This window comes from Amblyomma americanum, chromosome 1 (assembly GCF_052857255.1).
Source record: "Amblyomma americanum isolate KBUSLIRL-KWMA chromosome 1, ASM5285725v1, whole genome shotgun sequence".
Lineage (NCBI taxonomy): Eukaryota > Metazoa > Arthropoda > Arachnida > Ixodida > Ixodidae > Amblyomma > Amblyomma americanum.
This window is the reverse complement of record NC_135497.1, coordinates 16588312-16614507: the sequence shown is the minus strand read 5'-3', so window position 1 is coordinate 16614507 and position 26196 is coordinate 16588312. Positions and strand designations below refer to the sequence as shown.

Genomic DNA, 26196 nt, shown 5'->3' with positions numbered 1-26196 from the left:
GTACATACGCTTCGAAGCTTCGAGAACACCCATGACTTCCTTCATGCCTGGTTAGCCCAGAGAAATCGCCTTAGTGGAACAAAAAAGCCACCGCATACGAGGTGCAGTAAGCGGAACACTTTGTGCTCTTTTAGAGAATAAAAAGTTCTGCAGTCGTCTCAGGAAGGGTGAACGAAAAGCTAAGCAAAAAAAAAACCGGCATGGGCGACTGCAAAACAAAGCCCTCCATCCGTCCTCTATGGGGTCACACTCGCGGCATCATTTTGTGCGTCTGTTACCATGTATTCCTGCAGGAAACATCGCGAACCAAGCATTACCGCCAATATTTTCTCGTGAAATGCCGCGTGTCCTAACATTAGACGTAATAATAGTAAGAACGTCTTCATTACTGCAGTAAGATAATATGAGATGTAGCCTGTCTTACGACAGAAAGACTGCGAGCCGGCCGCAAAGGTTCCATGGAACCACCTTCGCCGACTGCGCTGTTTGTTTTTTGTAATATTAGGCAGTGAATATTGACACTTCTCAGCGCCAATTAACTGCCTGTTTTCGTGTTTCACGAAAGTGCTTTAACTTTTTCATATTGCCTCGAAAATCCAGCCGTGATCGCCACACGTTCCTGTAGACGCAGGGTTTTAAACTTGCATTTCCGGCCTTTTTTCTTTTTTTATTAGGCTTCGTAAATATGCTTCACCTATTGTCCAACCAACAAAGACGACTTAACGCTCAAAATTGCAATTTATTTTTCAAAGCGGAAAATTAATAAAAAACCAATCAGTAATCTCCAAAACTGTCGCAAAGCGCGTCTCCGTAAACCCCTGTTAAAGATGCACAGAACTAAACGCAGGCCTTTGAAGCAAGCGTTCGTTGGCAATTCCAAATATGGGCATAGCTCCTTCGCGCTGGCAGAGGTGTCCACCATCGACACTGTGTTTGCTTTTGTCTGTTATTAGTTTAATTGCTCGGAAAGTTAATGCGCAATAGTTGCGCACGCGCAGGAGGAGGGAAAGGGAAGGCAACGTGCCGTCTGCAAAGCCATGCAACGCTGGCGCTTGCAAAGAAAAAACAGACAAAAGCGTAGAGAGAAGGTAGAGAGAAAGGAGGAAAAGCACCTAGGTACCGCCTGCAACGTGTGACCTCTCTTCAGAGCTCGACATTCTTTTGAGTGGTACGGATGAGTGCATCTACTTTTTCGATTTGATGCCGCGATAACCACTGCGCATTTTCCTGTCGCTTGCAGACAATGGACGACAGTGACTGGACCTGGGACGGGGACGGCTTCCAGCCGACCAAGAGGCCGAAGCTCGAGGGGTCATCCTCGACCAGGAAGTCGAAGCGTCCACGACAAAAAGGATCGGGAGGAGATCGCAGTCGAGCCAAGCCTCGCGGTAAGTGGTGCTGGGCGGATAGCCGCCATATTGACCTACTTTTTCGACCTGCGCGGGCTTTCAAGATGACCGGGACCGGGTCGCGCTAAGCCTATCTGTACGGCGTCTGCGGTCTGTTACTGCAAGTTTTTCGCCTTTGCGCCAATATTTACGCGCGCTTCTTATCGGCGCTCGCTGGCGCATTTGCGCGGATGCTTGCGATGACAACGGTATTTCATTAGCGCCGGCTTAGCTGCGCGAGATGATGAAGGCTCGCATGGCGCGAGCCATCCGCCGCTCCTGCCAGGGCACGTTTCGGCCGTTCTTCTTGAAACATGGCGTAAGGATTTGAGGGCGCCATGTTTAGCGCGCTGGGCAGGCGTAATTTTTTTTGTTCAGCGAGTTTGGCCACATCCTGTATTAGTTTTTATGTTATGATTAGCGTTTCGGTAGATTGAGACACGACTGGTTGAGTTTTTTTATTTAATTTTCATTGCTCAGATTCATTGAGTGATTGACTGGTTCAATCATCACTGAATTATTTGACTGATCGATAAATATGTATAGTGTATGATTGACTTAATTGATTGAGCGATAGATTTACTGAGCGACTGATTGATTGATGTGCTATATATATGGACATGGTTGAAAACGTGATTGTCCTTGTGTTCTTTCTTTGTCCGTTTGTCTTTTACGCCGCTATTCAAACATTTATGACAAGAAACTTGCCCCACTTTCTCCCATTAGCAGATGGGGTTTAACGTCCCAGTATTTAATATCTGTTCTCCCATTGCTGGTTTCTGTCCACCACACCTGATGGCCCTCAGTCAGTGTTCTGCGCTCATGCTGTGACCCTGACTTGTACAGTCGTCCGCACACCCTTCCAGAGCGCAAGGTGTTCGGCTAGGAGTTCGAGCTGTAGAGAGGTCTGCGGACGACTGTACTTCCGCATTAGAGCTGGCTACCAGGTTGTCCCCCTTATGCGAGCTTATGAGCTCCTGGAATTCTTCGGGTGGTGGGTCTGTGGGGCAGTCCCGAAAGATGTGTTCTGTCGTGGCTCTCTCGCCACAAAGCTACGCAGGCTATGAGGATTGCGGTAGCGCAGTGAAGGGTTATGGATTAGTACCGACCAGCTGGTTCTCCTTAACGTGCGTTGGCATCGCGCAGTACACGAGACGCATTTGCTTCGCCTCCATGGAAGCTTACCTTCACGTGACCGTTTGATCAGTCAATTGATCGGTTGATTGATTCATTCATTAGTTATTGACTATCAACTGATTGAACGAGTCATGTGCTATCTGATAGAATAATTGATTTAATTCCATAGTTTGATCAACTGACCGAATTATCAGTGAATTGACTGATTGCTCGCATGATTGATTTGATCTATGCTGATCAAATGATCGACTTTTTATTCAGCGACATTGGCTATATTCTGTATTAGTTTTTATATTATTATTATTATTATTATTATTATTATTATTAACGCTTGGCCGATTGCGACATGACTCGTTGAGTTTAGTGATCTTTGTTCTGATTCATTCTGTAGTTGACTGATTGAATCATTACTGATTTTATAGTCAGAGTGATCCATTTATTAAGTTATCATTAGATTTATTGAATGGCCAACCGAATGATTTAATGCGATGTATTGGTCAAAATGCCGATTGATCAATCGTTTGCTTGACTGATTGACTGACTATTTTAATTTGTTGAAAGATTGCCCGAATGATCATATATTTGATTGAATGAATGATCTGAATTATAGATATAATTGCCCGAATGATCCATTCAATAATCGATTAATCAAACTACTGATTGATTGATTAATTAATTGATCGGCTGATTAATTGATTGGATGATCGAATGATTGGTCTAATTTAATGTGCTGATCAAGTGACCGATTGATTAGTCGGCCAAATAATCAGTCAGTCATTTGGCTTCTTGATGAAGTGACTGATTTGTAGATTGTTTTAAATATTTAATTTGATATGCTCGTCAACTGCTCAACTGCGTAATCACCGATTCTTCCATTCATTCATTGAAGGTCTGACTGATTGATTGGTAGATTAGTCGATCGGCTGCTTGGTTTAATTTGATGTATTGACCAATTAATCAATTTCAGTAATTGATTTTTATTGATCTATTCATTCATTCTTGACTAATCGATTTTTATGAATTTGTTGATTCATTCATTGCTTGAGTGGATGACTAGATTATTTGATATAATAAATCAATGACTCTCTCTCCACTGAATAAGTTATTTGACTGATCGTTTTAGTTACTGTCATTGATTTAATTTCAGGTTCATTTAATTTTCTATGTTGTTCAACTGAGCGATTAATCAATCATTTAGCTGATTAGTAGATCAGTTGGTTAATTTAATTTGTCATTTTGATCATTTTGGCAATTGATCAGTCATTTGATTGATTGATTGATTGATTGATTGATTGATTGATTGATTGATTAAATGAAAGCTTACCCTAGGCGCTTGTTTTCTGCTGCTTCGAGTTTTGAGCGTGCATGTTTGGGGAAAATTGCAGGCAATGGGTGGTCTTTGTATATAAACCAGCTACCACAACACTCTTCGCGTTTTTTTTTCATTGCTGCTGTTTTTGTTTTTGTTGTTGCTTTTTTGTTCTTAATGCGCCTGGGCTTAGTTATTTTCCCTGTCTGTCCTGTCCGAAGCTGCCCCAGTATATTTAGCGTTTTTTTTTTGCGTCTGGAGTGTATTACAGAGATATTTTTGCGCATTTTTGCCTTGTATAGTGTGTTTCTGGGCAATGTCCCGTGCGACCATTGTTTTTTTTTTATATATTCCACCCTGTGTTAGGCACGGTAGCTTGATGGGAGAAAAAAGACGGGGGATGTGCGGTGCGATGGCGGTGCACTACACGTTAAAGATTTCCAACTGGTCGAAATTATTCCGGAGCCCTCCACTATGGCACCTCTTTCTTCCTTCTTCTTTGACTCCCTCATTTATCCGTACCTCTAAGGCGTGCTTCAGGTATCCACCGAGATATGTGATATGTTACGGCACCACTTCCTTTCGTCAAAACGAAAAAAAAATATTTCGGAGAGTTCAGCCTATCGGTGCTGAGGATTGATCTTGGTATGCCAGAGGTTTGTTATATTGATCACTTTTTGGGATTTAAATTAAAAGCGGACGGCACCTGGACCCAATCGAATGCAGAAATTCGCGTGATTTTCGAGTTATCTCTCTAAATTCCCAATTTAGTCCGCCTTCCTTAGTCAACTTATCTGTTGGACTTAGGCTGAGGTAGATTTTAACGCGACAGCGTTAAGGAGCTCGTGTCACAGAAAAGGCGGTGTCGTCGGCGTCGGCGTCTTTGGCAGTGAGCGAAGAATGGGGCATCTCGGTGGACACCTGAACCGAAAGGGAAGTGATTTTAACGCGACAGCGTTAAGAATTGATTGATTGATTGATTGATTACTAGATTGATTAGTTGAATGAATGATTAATTGATCGATCGATAGATAAATCGATCAGTCAGTCAATCAGGCCATCAATCCATCAACAATCAAATTCCGTCCATTACAGTGCGCTTCACGTGCCCACATCGATCGATCGACTGATTGAGCGATCGATTTACTGGTCAATTGATCAACTGATTGATCATTTATTGATCATCGATCGATCGGTCGATTGATTTTTTCTTTCCTTACGGCGCGATCCGGGTGTCCAGCGAGAAATGTGAGACAGGCGTCATTTCCTTTACCCGCCGCGGTAGCTCAGTGGTTAGGGCGCTCGACTACTGATCCGGAGTTCCCGGGTTCGAACCCGACAGCGGCGGCTGCGTTTTTATGGAGGCAAAACGCTAAGGCGTCCGTGTGCTGTGTGATGTCAGTGCACGGTGAAGATCCCCAGGTGGTCGAAATTATGCCGGAGCCCTCCACTACGGCACCTATTTCTCTTTATCTTTCACTCCCTCCTTCATCCCTTCCCTTACGGCGCGGTTCAGGTGTCCAACGATATATGCGACAGATACTGCGCCATTTCCTTCCCCCCCCCCCAAAAAAAAACAATTATTATTTTTATTTCCTTTCCTTAAAAGCAATTCGTTTCATTTTCCTTCCGTTACGGCCCGGTTCTCCGCCGAGATATGTGAGACAGGTGTCCTTTCCTTAAATTGTCCAACGGGCCATGCGTCGCGCCGAACGGGAGATGGCGTTCGTTGTACTGACACGCTGTCGCGACTCACTCTTGAAGACGAACCTTAAGCGTCCTCCGATTCTTTTGAGACATCCGGGAGACACCTGACGCTGTTGCAACGAGTACTCAACTCTCTCTTTCTGACCACATAAAAATCCTGGCATCTTACACGTATCTTTTAACAGAGTCAGTGGTAAGGCTCTATAAAAACCCGAGAACTTCACAAGGCGCAGGCGATGTTCAAACCTATAAAAAAACACTGAGTTATGTGTTGTTTTTCATATATATTTTATTTCTTTTCTATTTCATATACTACTTTTATTTTAGTACTGTGTTAATTTAAGGAAATCCTTCACCATAAGTTCCACAGCTCAGTGCTCCAGTGACTTTACGATTATTATTTCAACAGCTGCCCCTTTGGAGTCTGGCGAGCTTTGTTGCCGAATCTTAGGTTTACTACATCGGTCATGATAGTATCGAGTGAAAGGTTTAAATCATTTGCTGCAGACAAATTTTTTGAGAGGCAGTAAATAGCCTTCAGTTTCTTTCGCTGGAAAGTGTGTGAATAAATTTACCCGAAGCTATATACTATAACGAAGACTGCACTGCGTTTCCACACGTAGTGATGTTGGGGAAACCTGCTCATCAGCCATCGAGGTCGTGAGTTCGACTTCCGGTAGCGGCGGCTGCCTGCCAGAGCTTTATGCAGCTTTTTTAGTCGAGCAAGAAAAACTACCCATATCATGAGGGTTCAGCACTCAGCACTGCAGCCTGTTTTTTTTTTTCGTGAATTGCATTCTGTTCACGCGGCGCGGTGGCTCAGTGGTTAGGGCTCTCGGCAACTAATCCGGAGTTCCCGGATTTGAACCCGACCTCTGCGGCTGCGTTTCGATGGAGGCAAAACGCTAAGGCACCCGTGTAATGTGCATTCTCAGAGCAGGTTAAAAGATTCGCGGGTGGTCTAAATTATTCTGGAGCCCACCACTACGGGACCTCTTTCTTCATTTCTTCTTTCACTCCCTCCTTTATCCCTTCCCTTACGGCGCGGTTCAGGTGTCCGCCTATATGTGAGACAGATACTGCACCATTTCCTTTCCCCAAAAACCATTTTTAATTTTCTGTTCTGTTCATCAGTCTCTCCTTCATCCCTTCTCTTACGGCGTGGCACAGGTGTCCGCCATGGTGTGAGACTGATACTGCGCCATATCCTTTCCGCAACAACCAATTTTCATTTCCATTAGTAACGCGATGTACACGAATTCGGAATTCCTATGGTAATTTCTAGTTTTCAGTGCCACACAGTAAGAAGTGGCAGCCCTGGGAACTAGAAGCCCTTGTCCAGATTTTCTGATCTTTCAAAATTCACCTTCGCTAAACCTGATTGAGATTCCCGCGCTTCGAACATTTGGTTATGTGCTGGAAAATGCCAAGCATAATGAAACATATCAAGCGTCCAAAGCACAGAGGAAAGTTATACATTGCCGCACCACGTAGTTATAGCGGGTGTCTCGCCTAAAATGCTCTGCATGTTTTAAAGATAATGTAACAGGGGCTTTTTGATTTAGAAGGGCGCTTTTGTTTTCAGTATACATGGTCAGCGGCGTTGCGCGTCAGAATAAACCTAAGACGTGCTAACTAGTAGCCTAGTTAATAGTTAACTTTTTGCTGTTACTCTTACTACCACCGTTAGTCTCTTTTTTATTCTTCAGCCCACTATAAGTAAGATCTATATTGGCTTTTAGAATTTCAAAAACCCAGTTACCCTAGGCGCTGTGGTACGAAAAAATTTCCTTAATTCGACAAGGTACATGCATTGGAGGGGTTCCTTTGCCTTCAACCTTCTCGAAAGCGCATGTATTTTGGCACGATATAGGCAAAGTTTGTTGGGCCACACTGCCGAGGGTAATTGCGTTGTTAAAATTCTAAAAAAAACTGTATAGATTTTACTTCAGGTAGGCTACAAGTTTCTCACTAAATAAGCAGACCAACAATACAAGTTAGAAAACTACCTATCAAATATTAGTTAAGCAGCCTAATAATTAACGTTTCTTGTGTTCTGATGCGCTACACCCCTGAAAATGCAATGGCGAAAAAGCGCTCTTCTAAATAAAAGCGCCTATTTAAAAATCAGTGCAAAACACCTTAGTTGCAACACCCTGTATATGTGCACGGCCATCCCTTAGGCCCCTCTGTCTATATTCGCCGCCAGTATTTATTTTTCCGCGGATAAATGATAGCTTTCTCGTCGATTCCATGCAAGGCATGCGTCTCGAAATCATAAACGACGAAATAGTCATAGAAGTGTATGAGCAAAGCTACACTGTAAACAAAAAGGAGTAAAAAGGGAGTAAGCTGCCCTCCAGCGCACTCTAGAGGGCAGCTCACTTTCTTTAGTCCCACCTCGGCATATTAGTGTTTACAGTGTAGCGCGCAGGGTGAAGTGCCCCGCAAACCAACGCCTGCTATCCCACGCTTTAACGCAGAGCGCTCGAAGCACCCCCTCAAGAAAAATGAAGAATGTGGCGCGAAACGGGGACGCCGTGGCCGGGATCGCGTCCCCACGAAGGAGAAGAAGAAGCTGGGCTCGTCGGCCGTTGCCCAGCCGCCACCCGGTACCACGATGGAGTGCGGCCACGTGCCCAATACAGAGGAAGAGCCGCCGGCAGTGGTGATGAGCCAGATGGCATTCCTCTATCTCGCGTCCGGGAAGCACTAGCATGTAAAGCCTTTGTAGAAAATGTACTATCGTCATGGAAAGAAACGCTAACAACGAAGCGCCTACATGCTCCTGTGTTCGACTTTATTCCATCGCGCTTTTACATCGCCCCCTTACAAAATCTTCTTTAGAGTCTATAGACTGTCTATAGACTTCTGTCTATGGAGCCTATAGACTCTTTACAGTCGAACCCTGCAGAAGAGACGATTGGCAATAAAAATACTATAGACTTTCTATAGGCAATCTACAGATTTATGGCCATACTTTTTCGGCAGACTTTTGTCTATAGATGGTCTATAGACTATGATTACACAAAAATAAACATGTATAGAAAGGCAGTATAGTCTATAAGATGTTTGTAGACTATGTATACACAATTTCTGTAGGGGGTGACAGCAAAACACGTTAGGCCCGTCCATGATACATTCCAGGAGGAATCTAACGTCTTTGTCGTACGAGCGGGGTAAAAGCGCGATGCAAACAAATTCAAACAGCGCAGCGTGTAGCCGTTGCATTGTTTGCGCTTCTTTCCATCGCGATAGTACAGCTCCGGGGGGTGGGGGGGGGGGGGGGGGGTGTTCGCTTGCTTCTAAGACGCCTAGTGGGGCTCTCTAATAATTCCTCCTAGGATTCCTAAGCTAAGGACGAGTAAGAACACGAGCTCCTACAACCATGGAGGCATTTAGAACGCTGAAGTTGCAGAACCAGCCAAAACGCATGCGCAGAAGTATACCCGGTGAGCTGTATATTCTCGGCGAAGGAGTGTTCGCTGGAGGCATTCGAGAGCTGGGCAGAATTACGGCACTGATGACGTGGCAACGATCTCGTGGCAGTCAGAAACTACAGCTGAGTTACATGCGGTCCATTCCTCGAGAACGGTGAAAACAATGAGCCGACGCTGAGGCAGCGATCGAATATTGGCGTTAACACACCTGACATAGGTCGCCGGTTCGAATCTCTGCCAGGACGTTGGTTCTAACTTGACTAGTAAGTTTAAGCTGCACCGAGCGCGACATCGTGTGCCACAACCACGAACACTCGGGGACAAACGGCTGAGCCGCAATACTCATACAACAGAGGCGTTCAGTGGGGCTAGTTCGTACAGATGCATCTTTTGTAAAACAGTGCGAACAACGTCGGAAAAAAGCGCGAAGGACACGGGACGAGCGCTGTCCCGTGTTTTTCTTGTTCTTGTGCGACGTTGTTCGCGCTGTTTTACAAAAGATGCTCATATGAAGGTTCGTAAAGACGTGGAACTGGGTGCATATAGTTCGCCGGTTCGAATCCCTGCTGCGAGCTAAGCTCTAACCGTACTAGCAAGTTTGTGTAAAAATGGCTGAATTTTGCGACGCAATCAGGAAAATTCTGCGGCAAATGGTTTTCCTTTTAACCCAATGTCAGGAGTGCTGCCCACTTTGACGCCTGCTGGAGGGATATATACACCGGCCGACTTAGTTTAATTCTCATTTGTGGTGCTCAGGCATGACGCTGTCACCTGTTATTATTTAATTCCATTATGTAACCACCTCGGTTACCATGGCAGCCAGTGGTTTACGATTTGCTTTATAACGCGTAACGCTGTGACCCGAAACGCGAGAAGTAGAGCTTCCCTCTCTATGTGATGTCGTTGCTACGGAGGCCGCCATCTTGTATTCTATCCGTGGAATCAGCACCACTCGGAGGCCGACCAGTAGAGTTAATGGTCAAAACCTTCTGGCCGGTCATCGCAGCAAGGGTCTGAAATAGCGCATGTCATCTCTTCTTAGCACTGGGGGGCTTATTATGGCGCGATCTAAGTACAGCGCGCCGTCGGATGGTTGGCTTCAAACCAACGCCGTCCGCCACCAATGCGCGTAGGCTGTGGTTGTGCTTCTGCTTCGTTCACAAAATCACCGCTGCCTAAGCTGCTTGGCTGAGTCTTTCCCGTCTCGGCCTAATGTAACGCAAGCATTTCTTTCATGGCTGCATTGAAGTAACCTAAGCTGCACGGCACGGCAGAATCTATATCCTATGTCTAATAACCTCGCCTGTGTCTTACTCGCAGTACAACGAAGACCTATTGGAAGACCTTGCCAGGGAGTACTTGGAAACCATCAAGCCGGACCTGAGCACTGTCGTAAGGCTCAAAGGGAGGGACTCTTCCCTTACCAGCCACAGCCGCCGGTCCCGCTCCTTGGGATACGTGGATACCACGAAGAGGCGCCGTGGTGAGAGACTTGTGCCTCTTTCGAACACAACTTTCGTGATGATCAGAGTTACTGCGCAAGTACCTAGAGCTGAGCTTAGACCTGTGAAGTTGTTGCAGAAGGCATCCAAGTTGGGCGGCAAAGCCTCACTTCATGTTTGCAGGAGATGCTTTGCGGGGACGGGGAAATCTTCGAGAGGTTACCGTCGACAGTCTCATTCCCCCATATTTTACCGTGGACACTGCTCGTTTATGCTGGGTGTTTCACTTCGGAATTTGCACAATTTTTAAAAACAAGCTTCCAGAGTTAAAAGATCGCTTTTTTTGGCATAGCATTGTCAGTGGTGTAATACATCAGAAAACAGTTGAGACGTGCTACTAGCAGGCTGGTGAACTAATTCTGAATGGTTAACTTTTTAACTATTTACGGTGCGTTACTTTTTTATTGATGATTAATTAGAACAACCTGACCGCCCTAAACTGTTGCCGACTCCAACACCGAACGTGCAATATGTAAATGAGTTTGGATACTGCGGCCTCGAATGACTCACGCTTGACGTGAGCTAAATAAAACCGGCGCCACAGGGTGCAAGCTGTAAGAAAGGATTTCTCCAAATATTTTATATTCTACGTTAAACAATGATACTGGACGGTAAAACAAGCCAACAAGACAGGCGTCAAGCAATGCAAAAACGTATTGTGGAATTTGCTACTCAAGCCATACCGTGATTCAGTGTTTTTCTGGGACATACTGCAGCAAACAATCAAAACGGATATTGAGATTTCGCCTTAGAATATAAGGCTCTTCCCGGCCCTGATAAACTCCGGGATTCCGTGCTATCTCTTAATGATGACTGGACTTTTTAGCCTGCGGAAGAACCGCATGATGGATTGACACACAGATCCCCCTCTATCATCTAAGCCTCTGTTTAGTGAGCAGTGCGCCTTGGTGCGGGGGGTTTATGCGGCGTAGGACAGACAGCCTGAATGGTCGCCAATTCTTGACGCATGTGTATGCTTCCCGGCATTTTGGTGTGCTTATAGAGTGCAGTGTAAGAAGACATGAAAGCATGTGTCGGCATTGCGGAATAGTATGGTTGCCCGTAAAGCATTTGGTAGCGTAGCGGGCTTGATTTCTGTGCAATGGAGAAAAAATAATCGTGCTCTCACGCAGTGGGCAGCGAACCAGATCTATTCCCGCCGCGGTGGGTTCGAGTCTCAGTGGCGGCAAAACTTTTAATTTTTAATTTTTTAGAGGTAGAGGTCAAGGCCTCAAATCGGCATTAATTTTTTACAGCCTTGGTCGTGAAGTTGAGCTTTGCCTCTAAAAGGTAATTAGAACACCATCTGGTTAGACCTCACCGGACAGTGCTTTAGCTATCTCATTCTAGTCTGTTACTGTGTGTCAAAAGAACGAAAACTTCTCTGCTTTAGCGAATATAGAGAGTCTAGAAGATTAAGGTTGCGATGCGAAATTTGTGTGGCAAATAATGAAGTTAAGTGGAATGAGCTCTCCAGATCGATTTCTATGCGTATTATCAAAAAGAGAAAAAGAAATTCTAACAAACTTTTATTTTGAACTTCTGACCGCTTATTACCAGTTGGCAGATTACAAGTTGTACATGGCTGCTGTACATTACATTTGCATCGTACTGTCGTTGCTTTACATAGCTGTGGCCTTTGCGCAAACGGCGCGTACACTCTAAACATGAATACGCCTATAGGAGAGTAAACAGGTAGTAAGCTCTCTACTAGCGCTCTTCATTTTATAAAAAAGGTTGTGGTGAAGGACAGGTTACTCGCTTTTCACTCCTTTCTCTTTTAGAGTGTACCGTTGACGCAGCATTTCAGTTTATGCACTCTGCCACATTCGTCCTTTTGACCAGGCCGGATTTGTGAGACGCTGTTTAAATGCGTGCCCTGTCGCCCCATTCGAAATCCTTCCACGGTGATGAAATAAGGTGGGCCCTCTTGATAGAGAGAAGGCGCGCAATGCTTGGCTGCATTTCGCGTGCGAGGAGACACTTCCGCTAAGCCTCGAAATGAACTCTAACCGCGGCATCGCCGGGCGTGGCCGGGCAGCTTCTTCAGAGCCCGCCAAACGTTCCGGCCGCACCCGCACCATGTCCAGCCCCGCCGGCACGTGCACCGTGGCCAAGCTGCCTCCGGGTCCCCTGGCCGAGCTGCTCCCTGCTGGCACCATCGTCCGCAGGCCTCCGGGCAAGCTGGTGCAGCTGGTGGCGCAGGCGATCCATGAAAGCCCGCTACAGGTTCTGCGTGTACGGCACGTGTACGAGGCGTTGAAGTAAGTCCCTCGTTTTCTTTTTTGGGGGGAGGGTGTTGTGGAGACCTCCTGCTAAATTGCGACCAGCGGCTGCAGTAACGTTACTTGTGATTCAGTAAGAGCCGGCTTGACCTCCTGGTTTATACCAGTCCATGGTCGACAGTGGCTGGGCAGATGGTTGTTGATAATCACAAAGTGAACAACGGACGGGAAAGCGTTAGGGTGCTTGCCAATCTTTCGACAAAAGGACTCGCCTTCGTCTGGGCGAAGACAAGTCTTCTTGTCGAAACATTGGCAAGCACCCAGAGCCTTTGTCCTCCACCGTTCAATTTATGATAGGCGCATACCACAGCATGAAGTACCGTGTCATAAGCAATCGTCTTGTTCTGTACTTGGTAATAATGAATGGTGTGTGGTCTTGCCTAACCTTTTTGTCTTAGCTCTTCCTTTAAAGCGTCTTTAGCGTAACCCGCGTAAAATGTAAGCTCAAGCAAGCTTTGGGTTCGGAAGCCCAAGTGCTTGGCTGGCCTCCTCTCTATGCACGGACATAAAATAACCGAGAAAAAGTATTTCATAGGTACGAGGATATCGGCGCTAACTCTGTTCTTGTCTAAGACCCCGTTAAATGATAGCGCGCCAACCCGCGTTATGGAGCCGAGTATCGCATGCTACACCAAGTTGAAACTACTGCTTTAGACTCTAAACATAAGGGAGTGAAAATGGAGTAGGCTTCCCTTTAGGGCACACAGGCAGGGACACTTCATCGCGCAATAAATTTTTGTCCTCTAGGGCACTCCCATTTACAAAGAGATTGGTGCGGCAAAAAACCGCTTACTCCCTTCTTACTTTCATATAGGCGTATTCATGTGTAGAGTGTGTAAAACCTAACTCTTGTCTTTAGCAGCAGCGCGAAGCATATGCAGAGAAAGTCAAAACGCGATTAGCTGCGATCAGCGCTTCAGGTTTTGGTCACTGTATGCGAGGCGCAGTTGCAGCGAGTCCTGACCTCCTGACCACAGGGAATTCCCTCGTATGCGGGATGCACAGGGTTCGAATCCCTGTACCGGCGAGGGCTCAAACGGTTTTCTACTGACTACGGCTCTCGCACGGGTGGAGCACATGGATAACCTAGCAGACATGTCCGCTTATGTTCGCACTGGTTGGTTGGAGCCCCAAATACGCATCTGGCTGCTGTGTGACCACGGATCTGACCCGCGTTTCCTGTCATGTTATTTGAGCTGAAACCGCGAGTCGCGTACACGTGAGGAGACGATCATTAGCTGATACTGAAAACGATATTTTAATGAACCTCTGCCGGTTACATGACTACGGCCACTACCGTGACTGCTTGCTTCACGGTCACTTGGCTTATGACAACAGGGCCCAGTTACAAGCACCACACTCTGGTCATAGTTGCCAGCACTAGACTACACTGGAAACACCACATCGCGTTTGCCATCGAGTAAATAACCGTAATCTAAGCGTGAATATGACAAAAGTTGTCCTGTAGGGTTAAATTCTGAGGTATTTCTAAAAGGAGGAACCACGGCTGTGTTTGTGCTGAACGGGTATGGCAGCATCTACGCAACTAGCGAGATGCGAGGCGGCGGAGACAGCGTCTGTCACTTTTATCAGAAAAAACAGAAAGACATGGCCTGTGTACGCCACGCTCATGTGCCACCTTCAGTGTGCGCCAGCTTCGGTGTATAGAGGCATGCTCGAGTGTGTGTATTGTCATTGAGAAACTACAGTTCCGGGTCGAATGTTCCCGTGTGTTTCTTTGACGGCGTTCTCGCTCTTTTTTGTTTGTTCCCCCAATTTGCAGGAAGAGATATCCATATTTCATGTTTATGGATAAGAAGGACGAGACAACCTGGAAGGTGAGCAAAGCTCCGAGATTGATTCAAAAATCTTCACTGATATGCGGTTTTCCATTTGGGCACTGAAACTCCCTTGGACGTCCTGGAGGCAATTAAGACGTCCTCCGGACGTTCAGTGGAGTTTTAGTGCCCATTGGGTGTGCCAGAATTTTTCACCTGAGAGAGCGGAGAGCTGTCACTCTCCTTGTGGGATAGTACTTGGCGAAAAAAAAAACAACTTCGGGGTAAGAAAAGGAAAAGTGCACAAACACGAAAATAAAAGTTCCATTATGAAACTTCAGCAAACCGATTTCTAGTGATTTATATACCATTAGATTTTAAGTATGACTCAAAGAACAGTGTTTTGTAGACAGCTAAGCAAAAAGTTTAACGCTTGGTTTGTGTACAGGTACAAGCCGTAACAAATTCGCACTCGATGATCACAACGTGCGGTACCTCTTGGCACTGAGCTTGAAAAGAATACTACAGGGACTTTGGGAGCCACTCAGCGCATTAGGGGTTTTTAGTGAAAATAAATTATTTGCTTCTTCGTCGCTATACTGAAGTTGGAGCAAACGCAGCAAAAGATACATTGAGAAAAGTGGTATAAGAAAAACTTTTTTTTCGCCCATCCATTCGAACTGTTAATGGCAGTGATGAACAAAGCTTCGCTATCGCATGCTAGATGTGAACGAGTGTGTAGCATACAGTCGAGAGACCTCGAAAACTAAAAGCGCTGACGTCGTTTGAAAAATGGCCGGTCTCGGCGACATCTGAATTTCACATTTTAGCTTTCTAATCTAACAAAGACTCCTTTTCCAGTTAAAGCAGCCTATTTTTCAATAGAATGGGGTTATCTATAGTTACAGATCAGCTTAGTTCGTCCATTGATTACATTGATTACAAATGAACAGCTGCGTGTCATACTGCTGGAACAGTCGCGAGTAAAAAAGATTAGTACAGTGACGTCACCGGAGCGATGAAAATAGCACCGCGCGGTGAAGCGGCGCCATGCTTTGTGAACACACCTAGCACTTTAGTTATCGGCGTGTTCTTAGCCCCAGCGCCAAGTGTTGCTGTATGCCACTCCTGTGGCACGTCCCTAATTCCAATCTTCTTTACTCGTGGCTGTACAGTCTTCGTCACGATTAGCGGGAACACGAGAACTCCTTAATGGCATCGCCTAGCACAAGCCCGTTCTAGTGGGACTGTCTGGGATATATGTGCAATGTGCGCCTCTCATGCCCTGTTCATGTATACGCTGTTTCCTCGCAGCGCCGCTAGAATGCATTGGTAGTAAGCGAGGCCGCGTGCTAGCGTGTTCCCGCTAACCACGATGAAGGGAGTGGAGACCTCCACACACACACACTTGTCAAGGAACGCTCGAACGATGGACCGGGATGCACCGGCGGTACTTGAAAGTGCCATAGGGCTCGAAACATCGCCATATCGGGCATAAACATTCGCATGAATCATGGCTTACTTGTCGTGTCTCTCAAAAAGTGCATCGAGCCCGGCAAGTAGCGACGAATGTCACAAGCGCACAACACACCGCACCGTTCTAGCGTTCTGTAGAGAAGTGTGTGGATATGTCTTTGCCTATAAAACCGGGGCCACTTGTTTGAAATGAGTGACCCACTCCTGTGTCCACTGTCGCAGAGCTCTGTCCGGCACGCCCTCTCCCAGCGATGGTTTAAGAAGGTGCACACGCACCCACCGGACAGAAACGCCGCGCATGGCAAAAGCAATTTTTGGGAGATCAACTACCACAACAGGTACGCATCGCCTCAAGTGCGCCTACGGAATAGTGGGCTGCGGAGGCATAGAGCGGCGAGCTTCGATGGCCGACGCCTCGTCTGAATGCGATAGCATCAGAAGCGTCATCGGGTAGACAGTTACTGGCTGCAGGGAAGTGACATGTTTAGATGGGAGCATTCCCATTTGCTGGAATGAATTGACATCACCAGATGGGAGCATTCCCGCCTGCTGTAGAGAAAAAACGTCAGCAGACCGGTGGTCACGTCACTTCCACTGAAGATAGACATCAACAGCTGCTGATGCTATCGCACTGCCAACACAAAATGAAAAATAGGCGTCCCTGTGAATTTTTCTTTTTTTTGTGGTGGTTGGGCGAGGCAGTTCTGGCTAGTAAAATGCCTCATCATATGATCGTTGCTCTCTCCTTCGCTGGACTTCCGGCATACTGTGCACTCAGTGTGCGAAGGCTATGTGGCGCACCCTGATTGTAAATATATAGCACGGAAAAGGGGAGAGAAAATTTTTACGCTTTTAGTTTTTCTCGAGCCGGCAATTCATAGAGGAGAATTCGCCGCGGCCATCCTGCAAGCAGCAGACCTCTTTGACCGCAACAGCTTGTGAAACCCATTGACTGGCCGTGTTCTTACCCGAAAGGAAGATGTGCTCTAGCTCATTAGTCGAATTTGAAGGAATATTAACGAGAACAAAAACACACCCCACACACGGAAGGAGACCAGGACCCACACAAACCTCCTTATCCTCCTATGCCTTCTCCTCTTTCCAGCCGCCAAGGCGGCTCAGTGGTTATGGCGCTCGGCAGCTGACCCGAAAGACGCTGGTTCGATTTCGGCCGCGGCGGTCGAATTTCTATGGAGACGAAATTCTGGAAAGCCGTGTGCTGTGCGATGTCAGTGCACGTTAAAGAACCCCAGGTGGTCGAAATTTCCGGATCTCTTTATTACAGCGTCTGTCATAGCCTGAATCGATTTGGACGTTAATACCCATAAACGAAACCAAACCTCCTTACCTTGTTTCCGCGTCTTTTTACCCTAGTTACTATCCCCTCCGGCTGGGAGCAGGCAAAGCTCCTCTCGCCATTGCGGCGCATCACTCTTGTCTTCATTGGGTATTGCGGCCATTGCACACTGTGACATGTTGCGCGCTAGCACCCCTTGAAAGATGGAGGAGTGTGAGGACGAAAGAAGGCAAGCTATGCTTTCGGTGGGTCGGTGCTTCGACGAAACACGAAGCCAGTGACAACGAATACGAACGTCACTTCGTTCTTTTCATTTCACTTGTTGGTAACATCGAGGAATCGCTGAAATTACATATTGGAGTGGTCAAGTTCATGGCATATTAAACAGAAAATAAGAAACCCGGCAGAAAAGCGAAGCACAAATTATTGTGGCGTTTTGCAATGTTAGCTAACGTATTTTTAAAATACTGATGGTGTTCAGGACGAGTGGTTTGGGGTAGCGGCTCTAACGCCTATAGATGTGCGATAGACAAAGCTCTCTGAACAGCCCTCACACCCTCCCACTTCCATCCTAACCGGTGCACTTGCAGGCCGCGCGGATGGGCCATGCCGGAGGAGGAGGAAATGTCGAGCACTGGCTTCGGGGAGTCCCCAGAGCCTACGCCGTCCGTGTGGTCGCAGGACCTGGACATGGAGCTTGACCTGCTGCCGCCCTTGCAGTCTCCTCCGCCCCAACAGCAGGCGTGCACACCTTATCAGGTGTTGCTGTCGCCACAAACGGCGATGCAGAGGCAGCAGCCGCCTGTGGCGCGGCCTATGCCGACCCATTCATCAGCGCCAACCCTCCAGTCAAGCAGCGCGGAACCCTCCTTGATGTCTCCCCTCTACATGCTTCACATGTCGCCGCCGGCCTGGTGCACCGGCATGGACGAGATTCCTGTTGGCAGCGAGTTGGGCCCGCTTTGTGCTCAAGTACGTACTCGGCAGCATCGACGAGATTCCGATTGGCAGCCAGTTGGGCCAGCTTTGTGCTAAAGTATACATACTCGGCAGATGTAGTCAGGTGGGCAGACGACGTTAGGAAGTCTGCAGGAACAGTGTGAACCACAACAGTATCCGCCGCGGTGGCTCGGTTGTTAGGGCGCTCGGCTACTGAGCCCCATTTCCTGGGATGAAACCCCGCCACGGCAGCTGCGTTTCGATGGAGGCAAAACACAAAGGCGCCCGTGTGCTGTGCGATGTCAGTGCACGTTAAAGATCCCCAGGTGGTCTAAATTATTCCGGAGCCCTCCACTACGGCACTTCTCTCTTCCTTTCCTCTTTCACTCCCTCCTTCATCCTTTCCCTTACGGCGTGTTTCAGGTGTCAAATGATAAATGAGACAGATACTGCGCCATTTTTATTTCCCCCCAAAACCAATTATTATTATCGTGGAGTCAAAGGCTAATGACCTCTCGAGGGTCATTTAAACATCCCGCAATATCAACACATAACAACAGTGATTATGTCACAACACAGTTCCTCATTGGTCTTCATGGACGTGGCGTCATTCCACTACCTGTACGCAGTGCTTGCGAAGAGATAAGAATTGCTGCTGGCTGAGCTCCGGTCAAACCTGGTATGTGCGCGATAGCTGACCCGAAGAATACGCAGCTTCGCTCACGGCTTGTCGCTGTCATTTTTCCGCTTCTTGACGGCGTCGTTTGGAGAGCCGTCCCTCTCGTTGTTCGGCGTCTCGGCCGCGCGCTTGGCATTCACGGCTTTTTGGGCTCGTTGTTGACTCGCCTTATACCACGCCACAACTTCGGGATCTGTCGACGTGGCTTCCCGCAGTCGCCGTTGATGTCGGTCGCAGTATACACGCCGACTTTCCGCTTCTTCGCCCATTGTTCATCTGAAGAACGAGCGTTTCGCATCCTATGCTTATCAAGGGGCCGAGCAATGACGCGCATCTGTTGCGCAACTGCGCATGCGCGATGCAACGATGCGTAGTCGTTGGCAGCTGCTGCGGCGATGCCGCAACTCTGACGTTACGAGTGGCGTACCTGTTGCTCGGCGCATGCACACTAACGGCTCCTGCTCGACCCTGTGCCTTGGCTTTACATGGCGTAGTCAAGCTTTTGTTTCAATATTGCTTCGAAAACTATTGCGCTGATAAGGAAAATGGTCGAGCCTGTACTCGAAGCGCTGCCCTTTGGTCGTGAGCCGGGCACGCTACCCCTGGTCCAGTAAGAAAAATTCGTCCGAGTTGGGTCAAGGGAGACCTTGTGTCCTGAGGTATATCACGAATTTAAAAAAGATCCTGAATAAAACAAGTAAGGCTACTGCTACACCATTGCTAAGCCCAAAATATTGCGCGAAAGCAGTTTCCTGAAGGTGGACACCACTGCCACGTACCTCAAAGTACAATAGTGGTATCCACTGACCCAGGGAGCCAGTTACACATGCTACTCAAGAGGGTTCACACACGTAGACTAAGGAGACACATCCAGTTCAGTTCAGTTTATTACCTTAAGGACCCCCGTGGGGGTATTACATAAGGGGTGGATTATACAAAAAAAAAATAAGTACAATGGTTGCCATGTGGGTTCAACATACAATATGATCTGTTAGTGCTTTGGAAAAGTTGGATGGGCAGGTGATAGCGGCGATGCTGTGGGAAAGGCCGTTCCAATCTAATGCTGCTCGGGGGAAGAAGGAGGCAGCGAACATGGTCGTATGGGTCCGAGGCCGGGCAACTTGAAGAATGTGACCAGTGCGATGCGATCAAAGAAATCAAATAAGGACCAGTGACAGTATTTTCGAAGTTATGTGCAAAAAGGACCCCAGGACCCGTATGGCAGAGCTGTGTCCCCAAATTTTTTTTTGTAGGGGGCTTAGATTGGCTAATGATAATGGTTGCGCTCTGGATATTATAAATATCTCCACTACCTAGTAGCAGGAGATCAAAACACGTGGTCTTATGCTGCTCTTGCAGAAGACTTCCACCTAATTGAGTTATTCCGTACCCTTCAAGAGAGCAATGTAGAGCATGACGGCAGGCCTTTCTTGTGGATAACGAGTCCCCTGCTCCGCTCACACTGTGTGGTATCCTTCCTCTCTTCAGAATGCACAGAGCCGTTTGAAACGCGTGGTGATTAGGATTGGTTTTTTGTGGACTTGACTGTCGTCTCCTTGGCTGTCGTAATTTCCGCAGAGTCCACAGACGTCACCTAACGCAAAAAACTACTACCCACGGACAGCCTCCGCCTCCTAACATCCACCCAGAAAGCTACGCAGTTGTTATACAGGATGGTTCGCCTAAGCCGTTACATAATTTTTTTTCAATATGCTTTTTGAGTCAGAGTCCTTATCTCGCCTTAGCAACGCCAGCGTTGTAGTACACTAGAATACAGTGGAGACGTGCTAAATATTAGCCTCGTTAACTAATACTGTCACGTAGGCTATTTCCGTAGGTTAACAGCCTTGCAGGTAGATCAAGGACTAAGCCCGAAGAATTAGGTGCCGCAGCGGTAAGCAAAAGCGGCCGAGGAGAGAGCACGAGCCGCGCACTTGTTTACCTCAGTAAACATTGCAAATGCCCACGCGGGTATTTGCCGGGTTCCCCCCATCTAAATTTCTACCTTCACAGATCTGACCTGGCGGCTTCCCCATTGTGCCCTTTTTGTGCCGAACCTGAGACATGTCACTTCCTGCTGTTCTGCCGCCGCTTCTCTCATATGGGGAAGCGTCTTTTGCAAACTCCATTTCATCAACTCGGCTTGCCTGTGTCTTCCGGAGTTGTTCTTTCTATTGGCGCTTCTTTGCTTGGCTGAAGAGATAGGAGTGTGCGCTCTGCTGTGCAAAATTTTCTTCAAGAAACGCAGCGACTCCCATTCTAATTTCTTTTTCCGTCAGTCAGTACGACATTGAAACATTACAGGCATTGTATACTATTATGTACATTTAGCCATTGTCCCATCCTCGATCTCCAAGTTAACAGGACCCCTGTCCTTCCGTCTTCCCATCTATCAGAACACATACTATTACCACTCCTTTTCCCGTCAAAACTTTCCTGTATCCAGCAATTAACTGCCTGTATCTTGGCCATTCCCCTGTAGTGGGCATGTGCCTGCAACGTCTGAGGCCTTCCTTCCTTCCCTCCCACTCGGGGGGATTGGCCAAGGTGTAGTGGCATAAACAAAGAAATTTCGTTAGGAGATTACGACAAAATTATTTTACCATCAAGCGTGAATTTTGAAAAATTTATCAATAATAACGACAGAAGAATATTTAATGTTAAATAACAGACAGAATTCTGGTGAATACAGAAGAGCTCGAAGAATATTAATAGAATGTCCAAAATCCTCGTTGTTCCCTTCAGCGCTGGAGGTAATATTGAATATTTACTTGCTTAAGAGTTGCAGTTCGGCTTGTTAATTATTGCGAGGTATGTAGCCCACCGTAAGTAATATGATTATCACTTTCTAGAATTTCGAAAGCGCTGTTACTCTTGGCGCTGCCTCCCCAACAAATGTCGTCACATTGCGCGAAATACATGCGCTTTCGAGAAGCTTGCAGACAAAACAACCTGTCTAGTGCAAGAGTTCGAAAGAGGCAAAATTTCTTAGGCCACAGTGGCGAGGGTAGCCATTTTTTCATTATTTTTAAAACTGATATGGATATTATGGTGGACTACACGCCTTTGAATGATTAATGAGTTTAACAGCAACACTCACTATGTTAACTATTCTATACTAGTTAACCATTCGGCTAGTTAGCACGCCTTAGCTGTATTCTGACGTCCTGCACCACTGACAATGTTACGCCAACAAAATCATCCTAACTCAAAACGCCTATTTTTAAAAACTGTGTAGAATGTTAGGTGAAAATGTGCACAACAAAAGTACGCAGTAGACGTACGTGCAGTTACAACAGTATTGCATCCGTACACGAGAACGTTGCCATGTGGACCAATTGATATACTCTATTGGTCCGCGTAGCATGGAAGTCTACACCGCTGTTTATAAAATTGGGAACATTGCGCTGTAGCGGAAAAGTTTTGTAAATACGCCGCCAGTGGACGCTGACTGTCAATTTTTCCAAGATTTAGTGTACAGGCTCCTATATTTGCGCGTTTGTTTTCCCTGCGCCGCTCACAATTGTATTGGCTAAGCACGATCACCTGATTGAAAAGCATCCATGTGACAGCCCATTCAGTCAGCTGGTGTTCTAGTGCTTTGCGGCATTTTATTTTGACGGAGTGCTCATATTCAGTGAAAAGAATTTTTTCTTGTCAATAACGCGCAATTCCATCACAAGTGTTCGCTATTTCTTGAAAAAAAAATTGTGAATTGTGGCGTTTGCAACACATGGCGCCACACATCCACTTGGCGAGTATTTTGTGCCTTATCTTTGCTCGCCGCAACTTACGCACAACACGCCGGTGGAACCGACCAGCGGGAGCTTTGGCCATTCTTCGCCACACCAGAAGCCGCAGCTGGCTCTTGCACAGGAACCGCATACGCGACCAGAACTCTCTTTTTCTCGTCAGGAAAAGCATCAAGAGCAAGAAGCAGTGATGCCTCAGGAGCAGTCCCTTCCGCGACTGGGACCATCAAATTCGCAAGAGGGAACCCTGCCGCATCCGGAGCTGCCTCTGCCCCCGCAGTTCCCGTGGCCACCGCAAGAGCCCCCACTGCCAGGAGGACCCACTTCGCCCCCTCGACAAGAAGAGACCGGGCCATGGGGCACGGGACCTGGATTCCGGCCGCGATCTGGGCGGCTACAATTGCCGGGGTGGCCATACGTAAGGGAGCCTGTGTTTGCGGCGATCGCCAACCCAAGGAGGGCCGTCATGATGGAGGACGGGACGTGGTACATCCTGGTGTATCCGGCGTTTGCCGAGAACGACGAATGCTTAGTCCGAGCCGTATGGCATTGGGAGGAAGGAACTCCCGCGGATGCCGTTGCACTGTAACCAAGCCTGCGGCACCTGCAGATAGCAGCCAGCACCTGGGCGACGGGCTGGCGCCTTCCATACTCGGGTTCTGACAGGATGATTTTCACGGCGTAACTGCGACCAGGGCAGTCATCTTAAGAGTCGGCATTTGTTATTAGAGAGATTTAGCATAGCGGTGACATATTAGCGTAGACGTATACTGGCTTACCGGACACCTCCTGCTCACCAGCATTGGCACGGTGGAGCCAGGCAGGGCCACTGTGCGTGCGCAGGCTGTGTCCTGTAAACTGGTATACACCTGCGCTAGTAAGTCTCCGCCAAGCTAAATCTCTCTATTAGCTTTCTCCACTACGCAAAAGAGAATGCGGGTTTCTTTTTAAATTTTTCTTTCTTTCGGAGCACGGGTGGAGACCAGTATCGTGTCCTCGTAGTACAAGGTAAAGCGGCGGTTAAAAGAAGTGGTTTTTCCCGTTACGTGTTTTTAAGACGTTCCTTAACACTTGGTCTCATAGTCAGGGTACAAATCTTGCGGTCACTCCGTGAGTGTCCGCGAAATTCAGGCGAACTATAACGTTTTAGACCCTGAACCCTCGGCTATTTGATGCGCCGTTCAAGAAACTGTGTAGTCGTTTACGGCATTTTTTTTTGCCTCTCGGAGCGAAGCTAGATTTCGATGGGGTCAACCCATCGCTGCTAGACAATGGCAGCTTTTACATGTTTTAATATTTCCTAGTATTTTTGATGATGCTGCTGCGTGTTTAAATTTTCTTGCCAAGCATGAGGTGAATCATTTCTCTATCTGACCCTTAATGTCGTGTGCCTTATATCACTCTGCAGGCAGCACCTAGGTGATATATGGCACCTTTCTGAAGGTAGAGCTGGGAGTGATCCACTCCGACCGCTAGCTAGGTGCGAGTTCAAAAGTGGTCATCGTTTGCAGTCGAGTGCTGAAATATGCAATTTTTTGATTCTGGGCTTGCTCTATAATTTGGTTCTATGTTGGGTTGTAGATTCATGGCCCCAGCTGATTTTTTTTCAGTTTTCATGTTGGATGTTAATATAGTTCGCTGCCATCTTTAGTGCACCAGGTGTTTAAGGGAAGGTGATAACTATTTTTTTAAATAAGGTTCTTGAGGTAACGAGAAGCAATTTGCGGCATAGTATTATGAGTGTTAGCGGAGGTCAAAAAACAGGCGAATCATCTTAACTAGCTAAGTGATCAACTGAATTAGAATACTTAACTTCTTAAATATTACCAATAGGCACCTGATTGCAATTAGATATATGTAGCCGGCCGTTAGTAATAGCCATATAAGTCTTTAGAATTTCGAAAACGCCATTACTCTCGCCGCTGTGGCACAACAAAATTTGGCTATTTTAACTAGTTGCGACCACTGAAGGCGTTGCTTTGCCTGCATACTTTCCGAAAGTGCACATATTTTAGCACGATTAATCCAAATTCTGTCGTGCCACAGCGGTGAGAGCAATGGCATTTTCGAAATTCTAAAAAACTAATATGGCTATTATTAACGGCCGGCTACAAATCTATATTTGCAGTCAGGTGCCTATTGCTAAAGGTTAGAAAGTTGCCTATTACAATTTAGTTAATCACTTAGACAGTTAAATGATTCGCCTTTTTTTTGACGTCCTCCAATGCTGGCATTACTATGCCGGAAAAGCTTCTGTTTACCTCAAAAACCCTGTTTTTACTCACTAGTGATAACCTTCCCTGAAACACCTGGTATATTACTGGCCACCTTTAGACCACCGAAGTCTCTTGTTTCCTTTGTTCATTGGCCGTTGAGTGTGAGGATTATTGTCCCTAATGGACCAGGTATGATCTCATTTTTTTTCATTTTCTGCATTTTTTATTGTACAGTTATTTGTGTGTAGCTATGTGTCTGTTATGCTTGGTTCGTATCTGGTAAGCAAGGCGGACGAAGCTCGTTTTCTGAATAAAATTTTAGAAGCAAAGAAAAGTCTGGTTTCGATTTGTGGGCGACACATTGTGCGCGCACTCCAGGTGGTCTCAGCCGTTGTGCAACTTGAAAGGTCACCGTGTGACCTGTTCTTAACTTTTTGATCTGATAATTGCATTACGACCTTCAGACCTCTCCCTCTCTGCTATGAGGGGTCGCCTATATTGGTGCAGAAATGGATTTTACGTGACTCACGACAGATGTTTCACCCATTCCTGCATATGCACCGCGCAGTTCACTTGGATAACCATTAAGGTTATTTCTCATGTGTAGCAGTAGAGGCCACACTTGTGTTGAAAAGCGGCTATTGTATACATGCATGACATGACATAACGTGCGCCATAGTGGTGATTCAGGCATAGCTTTGCCATGCAGGCCAGAAGAAGCCCTTCTTGCAGTGGTCCTGGTTCCAAAAATGGCGGCTGCTGTGATGTCTATGCAAGCTATATTACCCTGTATACATGGCTGTTTCTTGCAAGTTGTTCGTAGGACCGTAGGCAGTGCGGCTAGATTACACTTGTAGCATTGAAGAGAGAAGGGAGTGAGAACAGAGAGAGAGAGAGCCATAAGGGTAGGTACAGCGTTTCTCAGAAGTCTACAAGCAATCGTGTCTGCTCCTGAGCCATGTAGTGTGGTTCGTTTTTGCGTAGCCAATCTTCGCGCCTCAAATTTGAGCTGGACTCGAGCGCCTTCGCAACTCTGGCAATTATGAGGACTACGGTGGTGCAAAGGCGTACAAAGGCTTAACTCCATTGATTGATTGATAGAATTTTTATTTTAGCAATAGAAATTGCCGGAGCCTTGGGTGGTCCGCCTATTCCGGCAGCCCATTGGCCTGCGCCGCAGCATGGGCCCTGCGAACCAGTCCTGTTTGCTGGTCGGTGGTCCTCGCTGTGCAGAATGGCCTCCCACTGCCCCAAATTGCGATTCGGAAGTGTGTCTGTAGCAGAATTGAGT

At 46.9% G+C, this 26196-nt stretch overlaps 1 protein-coding gene across 1 annotated transcript; it reads left to right on the top strand.

The window, feature by feature from the left end:
- The first annotated feature begins 1147 nt into the window (after positions 1–1147).
- Positions 1148–23278, top strand: LOC144118316 (uncharacterized). The gene is made up of 8 exons (XM_077651299.1): positions 1148–1388; positions 8025–8209; positions 10302–10464; positions 12525–12747; positions 14552–14606; positions 16245–16360; positions 17910–18291; positions 22853–23278. Exons 1-8 carry the CDS (start codon positions 1244–1246, stop codon positions 23276–23278), a joined length of 1695 nt encoding a protein of 564 aa, XP_077507425.1. The 5' UTR covers positions 1148–1243.
- Positions 23279–26196: the final 2918 nt, after the last annotated feature.